The sequence below is a fragment of the Pelmatolapia mariae genome, linkage group LG18 (assembly GCF_036321145.2).
Source record: "Pelmatolapia mariae isolate MD_Pm_ZW linkage group LG18, Pm_UMD_F_2, whole genome shotgun sequence".
In the NCBI taxonomy this organism is placed as follows: domain Eukaryota; kingdom Metazoa; phylum Chordata; class Actinopteri; order Cichliformes; family Cichlidae; genus Pelmatolapia; species Pelmatolapia mariae.
The window spans coordinates 3180154-3191520 of NC_086243.1; the positions used below are offsets into that span (position 1 = coordinate 3180154).

General features: G+C 46.2%; 1 protein-coding gene across 3 annotated transcripts in view; it reads right to left on the bottom strand.

Annotated features, from left to right (window-relative positions):
• Positions 1–269: 269 nt before the first annotated feature.
• chd7 (chromodomain helicase DNA binding protein 7) overlaps positions 270–11367 on the bottom strand; it is a 71220-nt gene continuing 60122 nt past the window's right edge. For all 3 annotated transcript variants that reach the window (XM_063462664.1, XM_063462666.1, XM_063462665.1), the window contains exons 28-41: positions 10844–10973; positions 10458–10573; positions 9224–9626; positions 8904–9112; positions 7833–8813; positions 7305–7471; positions 6083–6337; positions 5747–5917; positions 5140–5373; positions 4825–5040; positions 4536–4676; positions 4326–4430; positions 4064–4244; positions 270–3918 (exon numbers count right to left, since the gene is read on the bottom strand). In XM_063462664.1, coding sequence (XP_063318734.1) covers positions 2855–3918; positions 4064–4244; positions 4326–4430; positions 4536–4676; positions 4825–5040; positions 5140–5373; positions 5747–5917; positions 6083–6337; positions 7305–7471; positions 7833–8813; positions 8904–9112; positions 9224–9626; positions 10458–10573; positions 10844–10973 — 4373 coding nt within the window. In that variant the 3' untranslated portion in view covers positions 270–2854. The remainder of the gene's footprint in view (positions 3919–4063; positions 4245–4325; positions 4431–4535; positions 4677–4824; positions 5041–5139; positions 5374–5746; positions 5918–6082; positions 6338–7304; positions 7472–7832; positions 8814–8903; positions 9113–9223; positions 9627–10457; positions 10574–10843; positions 10974–11367) is intronic.

Sequence of the window (11367 nt, forward strand, 5' to 3'; positions counted from 1 at the left end):
CAGCTTTCATTTAAGTTCTCAAAAAATAAAAACATCATGTCTAACTTTTTATAAGTGAGGCCCTTTTTTGGTACCAACTTTAATTTTACTCAAAGGTCAACACAATAACATTTAACATTTGTAAAGGAAAAACAAACAAAACTTCCTGTAATGACTCCCAGAGATTCGTTTCTTCACACAAGCTCTTATAAAAGACAAAAAAAACAAAAACAAAACCCTGAACATTTATTCAAGTGCAGGGAGGCAAATGATGAGACACAGGCTGAGGATTGGTTTCCTAGGCGAATATCATGATTCACTTTTATTAAAAGCATCATAGCTACAATTCATCATACATGATGTCTCAAAAAACAAAAGAAAAAAAAAACAAAAACAACAAAAGACACACACCAAAAAAAAAAAGAGGAAAAAACATTTACATGGTATGTCTGTAAACTTCAAGGCTAGATAAGAATTGAGGTAATGCTCTTCAGCTTGCTGGCTAAAAGTAACAAAAAGTCCTTTTTTTCAAGAAAAGTAGCTAAGTAATAAAGGTACCTGATTATTTTAACTCTTTAACACCAGTGCATCAACAGGAACAGCGTGAGACAAAATTGATTGCAGTACTTATTTGTCATCATTTACAGTTTTAGTTTTGTTTTTCTATTCATACGACACTTGTGGTTATTTATAGAGTGTGTGTGTGTGTGTGTGTGTGTGTGTGTGTGTGTGTGTGTGTTGGGAGAGTGATGCTGGAACATTCAAAAGCTGCCTTGGTTATTGCTGTCTCAGCGTTAGAGAGGAGAACAGGGATCTTTGATGGGGAAGGTGTTCCCCTCACCTCTAACCCACTTCCCTCTCTCTGCATCTGCTGGGCTGGCTGTGAGAGCAAATGTTAAAAAAAAAAAAAAAAAAAAAAAAAAAAAAAAAAAACAAGACCTGGCCACAGTGTGTGTGTCTTTGAATGTACTCTCAAATATTTGAACCACTCGCAGCACTTGATTCATATCAGACACTTGAACTGGCCTCAGGGGGGGAACGGAAAATCAAGCACCGCTTGCGCTTTTTCAAGTATTTCAAACATACTCAGTGAGAAGAGTTGAACTTCATATAGAAAATGCAATTTTCCAACTCTGCTGAAAAATGTGTCTCAGTCCTGCGTTGGCCAGGCCTGGTGTCAGTGTGTGACTAAAGCAACAGTCTTTAAAGTGAAGGTCGCCAGGGAGCAGCACTTGGTCTAGAACTGGGAGGAGGTGAAGAGAACAAAAACAAAGCATTTATAACATGCTGCCCCCCTTTAAAGAATAAACCTGAAGCATCGCATCCCGTTGTAGACCACTTCTCCAAAATACATTTACAGAAGCCTCCCAAATGAGGACGCCTGGATTCAGCAGCACGAAGTGGACCAATCAGAAAACCTGATTGGTGTCAGACCCAGCCCGCTCGTCACCCCCTGAGCCAAAACCAGGCGCCTTGAAGCGGGAGGAAGGTTTTGAGATGTGGCAATGGAAAGACCGGAGACTGGTATTCAGTGTGGGACTGGGTTTAACAGTATTGGTTCAGCCTGCACACAAGCACACACACGTACACTCAAAGAGAAACAGTCCTCCCAGAAACAGTCACATGACAGAGAAAGGGGTTAGTGTGAGTGTGTGTGTGAGTGTGTAGTGGTGGACACCTGAAAGAGCGTGTGCAGCTAATGATCAAGTATGTGTTGGATGTGTGTGTTGTGGAAGTCAGTGTGTGAGACTGAGTTTTTTTCTTTTTTCCTTCTTCTTCCTTTAGGCCAGTCTGGTTTTGTTTCCTCCTCCACATCTACCTGGTCTGATATGTGAGAACTTAAAATCTGTTCCGAGTAAGAACAGCTCAACTCCATTACCCACAATTCCTTTTGCAGCAGCTTTGTCAGACAGACAGTCGGGTTAGCTGTAATGCTGTTTTCCTTTTCTTTTGAGCTCACGGGGGTGCACTGCAAAGCAACCTCAAACCCTGAATTAGACGGTTCAACTCTTCCATGACCCTTTCTGCTTAAGGCTGTGTGAGTGATCAAAAATGTGATCCATCTTAATGTACAGTCGTTTAAGTTAAGTAGCTATTCTACCGCTCAGGTAATGGCTACACATTAAAGATGATAAACCTCAAACCAATCAATTTAAACATGATGATAAAGTCTGCATTAAGGTTTTGACACCAATGCAAAACAATTCAAAGAATCTCACTGAGTGAATATTCTGTGTCAGACTTCCTAAAACAGTGTAGTTTCTGGCTTTAGGCTCCTCCAACTTCGCAGTACACCCCTTAAACGCTGGAAAAAGTGTTGGCAGCGGATGCTTCTCGTTTTGATGAGATGCTGCCAGCAACAACAAAACAGTCCAGACGAAAAAACAAAGGAAAAAAGGAGGAGGCAAAGAAAAAAAACATTTGAGAGCTGAAAGCAGCAATAATAATAATAATAATAACAATAACAATAATAATAATAATAGTAGTACTACTGGAACCCTTGTGAAGTCTTGTTTGAGGGATTGTGGGAGGGAAGCGTGGGTGCACCGTTCACAGTGTGCGCACACAGGCCAACCAGACAAAAAGAAACAGTCTTTGAAGAGCAGCCGAGCACTCGGCGAGCGGCTGTGAGGATTTTCCCTGACTACACTATCGATCAGAAAGATTTAACTTAACACGCACAGACCTCGTTCTCTCTGACGCATAGGAAATATAACTGGCCAAAAAACAACAAAGTGAAAGTAAATCATCAACAACAATGCAAAGAAAAAAAAAAGAATTTATAATAGTTTGGATATTTCTGGTGGAGGCGTGTAAACGTGGTGGGTGGAGGAGGTGAAGAAATGTCCAAGGCCAGTCAGTTTTGTATTTTAGTTCAGTCACTCTTGTCCTTCTGTGAAGATGCTGCTGCTTCCTCTGCCGCCGCCTCTTCCTCCTCCTCGCCCATCCCTCCATCCTCTAAAGCTGAATAATCAGCCTCACTTCTCATCTCCCCCTCCTTCTCCTCAGCTAAGTCACTCTCTCCTCCTCCCTCTTCATCCTCTTCCTCTTCCTCCTCCTCTCCTGCTGCTTTCAGATCTGCGTTCTTGTCCTCCTTGTCTTGGTCTCTTAGGGCATTTGGAGTCCCAGCACTGCCCCCCAGCGCTCCAGCCATTGCACTCTGTAGTTCAGCAAGGTTGGAGGCGGTGGGGAAGCCCGGTAGGCTAAGCCCTCCAAGGCCTGGAGGTAGGAACATAGACGGGTAGAGGAGACCAGGGGCCATGGTGGAGAGAAGAAAGGGGTTGAATGCCAGGGTGTTAGCAGACATGCCAGCCGCAGCCAGCAGGGTGGCAGCGTCACCGTTGATGGTTGCCTCTGCTGACGAATCGGCAGCTGGGATCTGAGGCGCCACGGCGTCTTCGATGAGGGATGCCTCAGTTTTCTCTGCCCCATCCTCTCCCTCTTTCTCCATCTTCTTCCTCTTTGCCTTCTTCACTCCTTCCTCGTTTCCCTCAGCTGCCTCCTCGTCCTCTCCCGCCTCATTGCAGTTTTCTGCTTCGTCTTTCTCCTCTCCCTCCCTCTTCCTCTTTGCTTTTGCTGTTTCGCCACAGTCTCCTCCCTCTCCTTCGGCTGTTCCGTTCGTTTTGCCTGCTGTGGTGGTGACTGTGGAGTTGGGTGCAGCTGGGGCAGCGGCTGTGGCTGTTGCCAGGTTACCGCCAAAGAGCCCGCCGAGGCTGAACATGTTGGGTAGGGCGGTGGCCATGTTGGGAAGGCCTCCCATGCCGGGCAGCATGAGAGGCAGCATGGAAGCGGCGGCGGCATTGGCAGCGGCCTGTTTGGGGTCTGTGGGAGGAGGGAAGGCCATCAGACCTGCAGCCAACTGGAGAGACTGAAGGCTCTGGAGAGAAGACAGGTCCATCCCTCCAAACAGACTGTTCAACAGCAAAGGGTTGATGCCTCCTGCAGATGCACGCGCACACACACACACACACACACACACACAGTGAGTGAGGGTTCAAATCGAGTTGTATGACTCTTCAACACACAGTCTACTGAGACACACTCCTGCCTGATCCACATGCCAGACGGTTGGGTTGGTTCGTACCTGCTGATGAAGCAGCCGTGGCCAGTGAAGCCTGTGCAGCCTGAGCTGCAGCAGCCGCCTGCGCAGCAGCAGCTGCCTTGGCGATCTCAGATTTGGGGCGACGCCCCCGACGGCGGACGCCCTCCTCTCTGACTACAGGGCCGGTCAGAAGGCGGTCAAACATCGCTTCAGGGAGGAAACCCTGTGTAGACAGGGATTTTTTAAGTAAAAACTTCAGTTAACTACATTATCACCAAGCGTAGGTTGTGCCTTCGTTACTCACCGACTGTTTGACGATATCTGTCCAATCAGGAGCAATCGAAAACTCTGGGTTCTCCAGCAACCACCTGGGAAGCTCTTTCATTGGAGGAGCCATGGCTCCGCCCATCTAGAAAACAGGAAAATGAAGTGAGGTTGGTGTTGAAAATGTCATTTTTCTGAAACAAAGAGACGATCTTGGAGAGGCAGTCATAGTGCGGCAGTGTTAGCTTACCTTGCGTCCATTCCTTCTGTTGACCACAGGCACTCTCTCATCCCCAGTCAGTGTGTTGATGTCTATCTTGTTGGGGTTTCGACAACGATGGCGCTTCTGCTTAGGCTTAGAGAACTGAGACAGCAGCAAGTCCTCATTCTTCTGTAGCACAAAGAAAACCACACAGGGCACATTTAAGAAACGCGTCCACAAGTCGCAGCACAACATCCATCAAGTGATAATCTCGCTTGAGCTTTAACAATCCACAGTAATTATCAAATAAAGATGCAGAAAAAACAGGAGGACTTACTGGTGTGAAACCAGGCATATCCATGGTGTACGTTGGGTGCTGCCTCAGCCATTCGCCGAGCTCTTTGTTGGAAACCGCTGTCTCTTCTTCCTCCAGATTGCCTGAGGCGAGAGATCTTGCACTGGGGCTCTGCTCAGAGACACTGCGGGGTTTGTGGACACGTGAAGCATCCTGAAGCCCCTCCACACCTGAGACCTTCGGCCCGTCTGCATGATCCTGAAAAGATGACGCAGAGGGAAAGATTACCTTGACAATCTGTACAAGGATCACATCTGTGTGCATGACACAAATGACCACATTTGCCCTCCTACATACCCCTTCTGTTCGTCTGTTGCCCATGAACAGCAGCTCCAAACCCTCCACATTTTTCCTGCGGCCACGCCTCCTCCTAATGACAGGCAGGTCAGCCTCCAGCGACCCGTTGGCTCGGTGTCCAGTCGCCGGGCCTTGCTGAAGCAAATCCATCTGCGCCTTGAGGGAGGGGTTTGTCACCAGGGCACTGGAGAAGCTGGTCAGTGAGGGAGAGGCCTTGTGGTGATGGGGCATACCCTGAAGATCAGATCAGATCAGTTGTAATGCATCAACTTTTAAACTTTAAACATTGATACAAAATCTGTAATTCTGTCAGGACCACTTCAGTTAAAATAGGACTGGCATTCCTTCTGAAGTAATTTTTATGGCTCTGTAGTAGCACACAAAAGCTAACAAGGCCAAATACAGCAGGCGTGTAACATCATACACATTAGAGGAAATGCTGCTGACTTCATCAGCTGATGTAGGCTGGAACTGAGACAAGCTGATGTGCTAAGACTGCTGACTGAGCTCAACTGTGTAGCCTGCGAAAACTGAAGTGATTTAGTTTAACAATAGTAAGACTCAATCGTTAGGAGCTAGTAACTAGACTGAACGTGTTAGTGAGCACCTTGGTGAGGTCTATAGCCTGGCTCTGGGACTCGGCAGCAGCGTGGCTCTCTCTCAGCTGTGCCACCATTTCCATCAGGTTACGTCTCTTGGCTGCTCTCTCTGCCTCGATCTCAATCTTTTTCCTCCTCCTCCTTCTCTGTCGAGGCACCGTCAGGCTCAGAGTCTCCTCCTGCAATAATAGGTCAGCACTCAGTCCTCTTTCTGTTCCAAAACTGCATTTCACATATGAGCACAGTGTCATCATTTCCAAAAACATGATGGTAAACTGAGAATACTATTAATTGGTAACGTCATTTGTTGAACTTGTTTAGTGTACATGTGTGCAAACACTCACATGAACCTGAGGTGATAGTGTTTTATCTTCACTCCCACTGAATGGCGTATGGATGCCGGCCATTGTCAGCTCAGCCAGGCTCCGCCTCTGGAGCGGGCTCTCGGTCGCCATGGCTGCAGCCGCTGTTGTTGCCGAGGAGCCGTGCCCTGGCAGGAGGTTGCCAGGGAAGTCGAATACGTGGCGTCTGTTGACAGGCCACTTGCCCTTCAGGACGGCCTCGCAGATGTTATCCATCCTGTTGATCATCACTCGATCCTGAGTGGAAGAGAGAACCGAGTGAGGTGATGGATCATTGTGTCAGTTCCTTTTGTCAGCTTCGTTTCCTGTGTACTGTAAATCTCTCAGAACCACAGTTTTGCTTGAGAATCAGAATATGTTTCAGTTTTCTAAAGTATATTTCAGCACATTTTGGGGAAAAATCAATCTAACAGAAAACTTCTCTCTCTCTTCTGTAATTCTTTCCAACCACTTGCTGTTTTTACAATTGCTGCTGAGCTACTGTCAAGTAAACACTTCCTGCACAGATGTTTCATATTAAAAGCCTTGCAGTAGATCAAAAGGCATAATCCTCCTTCTGGTAAGCAGTTAATGTAGGGCTGGTTCTGATTATTTCTTGGCCTAAAAACTATCAGTACATAGAAAGAATTCCTCTAACTTTAAGTTGTAGGTTTTTACAAGGTCCAGTTTCAGTTGGAGGACAGTTCAGTTTATTATGGGAAGATTAATGATGAGAAAAAAAGTAATATATATAAATAGAAAAAGAAAAAAAAAGAGGGGGCACATTAAAAAAAAATTTGACAAATCTTGACAGTTCAGACTTAATGTGGAATGTTTATACAAAGGGTTGAGTTTAAGTAGTGTGACTGCATAGGAACAGCCAAGCCAAGCAAAGAAAAAAAGCAGAGCTACTGTGTTGTGTGCATGATGTGATTCAAGTACTGACAGAATTACTGCTTTAGAAATCTAAATTCCTGAAATTAAAGGAGACTGGGTATGTGACATCATGGGTATAGATATGCCTAATATGCCAAAGGGTGGCCAATCAGAAAAGGGTCTGCTTTAAAAACTTGGAGCAGAAAGTTAAACTGGATCGTAAAATGTGAATCAGGAAAAGCTGCTGTAGTCGGATAATCTGTTCACTTTAACGTGTGAGAAATTACTATATTGTAATGTAATTCCAGCCTCCGTTGTTCGCATCCGCTGGCTAGTATTTGAGACTCACCTTAGGCCAGAATGAGAAGCCAAAGGCTCGGTCCTGTAAAGCCTGCAATGCGGAGGTTTCAGGCAGGTCGTCGGGGCAGAAGCCGTCTCTGGTTTCATCCCGGGCCGAGGTGCTCAGAGATGCGATGCTCTCCTCGTCAAAGTTCTTCTGCTCTGACGCAGCACTCACTGTGCCGAGAGAAGGAAAGTCATGCTACAAGCCTTAATTAAAAAGACATTCTGAATTGTTATCGAGGGAGCTAAACTCATTTTTTCCTCTCGCCCCTGGAACTCGGGCCTATTTCTGGTGTTTCCCCTCATGACTCGTCAGGGTTTTAATGAGCCTGTGACCGAGTGTAGGCCCAGCAATAACAGTGGCTGACAACCAGGGCAAATAAAGTCAGTAGCAAAAGGGTCATAAGACACAAAAGTGAAATGAGAGAAATTTGTGCAAGCTACAGTTAGATTTGTTTTATCAGAGAGATGAGGCGAAGAACTAATGGTTCAACATTATCCCTGCTCAGATCACTAACTTGGCCTTCATTCATACCTTCAGCCTGAGAAGACTTCTCTGATTTGTCATCTTCATCTAGTCTCTCCTCCTCTTCCTCCTCTGGGCTTTTCTCTGTGTCAGCAGACTTTGGAGACTTAGGAGACTCTGGGTTCTCCTTTTCTTCTCTATCTTCCTCCTCTGCAGTCTTTTGAGCTGGTTGCGCTTTAGGAGAGGAGTGTTGGAGTTCAGCGAGTGTGTCCTTCTGGTCACCGAGTGTGCCGTTTTTCTCTTCTGTCAGGTCTTTGTCCTGGTCATTGGTCAGCTTCTCTTCTTCACCACTTTGCTCTTCTTTGTGCACTTCTTGCTCTTCGTTTTCTGCCTTTGGCTGGACCTCTTCTTTCTTGATCTCCTTACTTTGTGATGCAGCGGTCTCATCTTTATCTTCTCTGATCTCTCCCTCATGTTCCTTCTGTTCATCGGAAGTTTCAGTTTTAGCACATGGAATGTTGTTGGCATCTCCTTCCTCCATTTCCACCACCATTTCTGCTTTTTCGTCCTCCATCTTTACAGCCTTCTCTTCCACCTCCTCCTCTTCTGTTGCATTGACAGCAATTTTGGCAGCAGCTGTGGCACTTGCCAGTTCCGCAGGGGTTAGGAGCGGAGCAGAGGTACTTTCTGTCCCTCCCATCCCAGCTTTGGTGATCTCTAATGAGGCTCCTATGCTAACGCTGGCTCCTCGCTGGCTGGTAAAGCGTTGGTGGGCCTCCAGGAAGGCCAAGGTAGGGTCGTTCAAGATGTGATAATCTGTGCGGCTCACACCATGCTTCGAAGCACCCAGGAGGAGGTCCCGGTCGTGGCGGCCACACTCCCACCACTCTGGAAGGTCTGGGGAAGGCTGACAGAGCTTGAGGCGTTCAGAAAGCAGAGGGTGAGGGAGGACCTGCTCTCGGATGCGGCGGAGAAGCTCGATGCGGTAGAGGGTCCGAGAGGCACGCTCCTCTGTTATGGGGTCAATGATCAGAGTTGGGTCTGGAAGTTCTGACGACAAATAAGGCAAACGAGAATTAGGAAAATAAACATCACTCAAGTTTAAACAATCTCAAGACACACGCAGCAAGTCCACCTTACCTGTTTCAGTCTTGACTTGCATTCTGCAGACCCGTTTACACATGGCGATGAATGAATAGTAGTACTTCTCCAAACTCTCGTCTGTTTTCTTGTCCAGTCGAGCAAAGGCTCTGAACTGCGTCCAATCAAATTTCTGACGTTTGGTATCAAAAACGACTCCAAAGGTTGACACAACGCGATAGAAGTCGGCCTCTTCACGACGCGTCCATCTGAAAAAGAAAGGTAAAGAAAATTACTGGGGGCTGTTGTTAGGGAGTCACTGTCTCTTTAAACATAGAAGCATTCAATAAATAATAACTTGCTAATAAATGAAACGCTACCTCTGTCTTCTTTCCTTGTAGTACATGGCTCCCTCAGACACCAGGGAGCTGGCGTTCAACACTGGAGATGCCTCGGGCATAAACTGTCCACCTTTGGCAAAATAAGCACTTCCTTTAGCCAAATATGGGCTTCCTTCTGCCATGAACATCCCTGCGCCATCTTGGATGTAAGGTGCTGCTCCTCCCGTTTCAGTAACCATACCAACTGAAGGCAGGAACTCCCTGCGTCTTCGTCGCCGGCCATCAGGTCGGTTAAGTGCCTCCTGGCGAAGCTGCTCTCTCCGGTTGGAGCGCTGGTAGGCGGTGATGAGGCGGCGCAGACGAGCTGTCAGAGCTGAGGCTGCTGGCCAGTAGAGGCGCTCATTGGAAGCAGGAGCCCTCTGACTGTTTTCATCTGATTTTGCTACCGGAGAGAAGAAATGATCTCAGCGTCTGAATAGTTGTTCTATACTGTGCTGCTTCTGGCAAAGCGTACCATAAATAGTCAGTAATGGCAGCTCACTGTGCTTTATATCTTTTTTTTTGCAGTCATAAATATTCTGTCTCAATGGTAACTGTTCTCAATGAACATGGTTAAAGTTTGTACAAGTAATCCCCGTGAGCCAAAAGCTCAGGCTTCAGTCTGCTATGCAGGTTTTTTTTCTACTTTTGGATCTGTGATGTCAGAAACGTTTTACTCCGGAGAGGCAGCAAATCAGAATGAAGTAGAGTTAAATGAGGGGGAGTTAAAACACAGAGGATGAATTGAGGTGGTGCTTCAACGCTCATAAGACACATGAGAATTCAAGTCAGTTCAGTTTTATTCAGATAGCACCAACAGTTCCCTCGAGGCACTTTAGACTGCAAGGTGAAAACCCTACAATAATATAGATTATTCCAATAAAATACGGCTTCATTTGAAAATTCATTTTTTTGTAATTAAACCACATGACAAATGGTTTCAGTCAGTCAGCACTTTGTCAAAAACTACTTTTGGACAGTAACATTTTTTGCTCGTTTAGGTCTCCGGTCTTTCTGGACATTAATTCATTAGAAAAAAAGAAGCATTTTTTAGGTTTTTCAACCTGCTTTTATGTGTGAAAAGGTAAGAGGAAGAAGATTAACGCCATTAAACGATCCACAGGGTTTAAGTCAACTGATCTTACAATAAACTGATGGGAACCTACTAAATTAATCAGTAGGTGCGTTATAACCACCTTTCACCCCCTCCCCTCTTTGTCTGTATGGAGTTTACCTTCATTCTCTCCCTCTACACCCTCATCTTTGTCATCGAGTGGAGAGTTGGTGAAGTCATCCATGTCGTCTTTAAAGGGCATCCGCAGCGGCTTGTACTCGGGATCCTCATCCTCACTGTTGAAAGTCACAGGGAAAACTTAGAAATTCACCTTCTGGAAGACGGATTCATTCCTTTGTTACTTTAAATCAGATCATTTCCAGGCCGTGCAGGAGTTCTGAGCACCACTTGAAGAAGCTTAAGTGTTACAACAGAGTGGGAAATGGGACAAACTTCAAAGGGCATTACAATGTGACTAATCAAACACAGAGATGGGGACTAAAACAGACAATACTACAAGGACAGGAGAGTAAAGAGCTGCTGGTCAGTGAAGCCTGCTTTCTTACCCCTCAGCACCATCTGCCATCATGTCAGAGCCCCTCTGCTCAGCAGCAATGGCTTTGGCGTCTGGCATGCCCACTCGCTCCAAGAAACACAGGGCGGGGTCAGCACGCATTGAGTTGTACTTCTCATAGCCTGAAGAGGAAGAGAAAGGCATGAGAAACACAGACACCAGAAATCCACGCCTGCAGGTGTGGGAGGATAGAGATTAGAATAGTCAAAACTAGAAAAGAATAACTAAAAGGTTTTCCCTTCAAGACACACCCAGCTACGGGCAAACTCCTACAAGGGTGGGTGAGAGAGAAGTTGTGCTTTCTAGCTCAATACTAAACAGGCAGAATGCCACACACACACACACACACACACACACACACACACACACACTTCATATTAAATGAAGGAATAGACAAAAACAGCAGCAGAAGGGCAGACCCCAGGAGCCAGCTGCTGACAAGACAGTCTGTGTGTCTGTGTGTGCACGTTTCTGAGTGCGTACACTTGCCCATGTTCTGCCTGTGTGTGTGCTTAT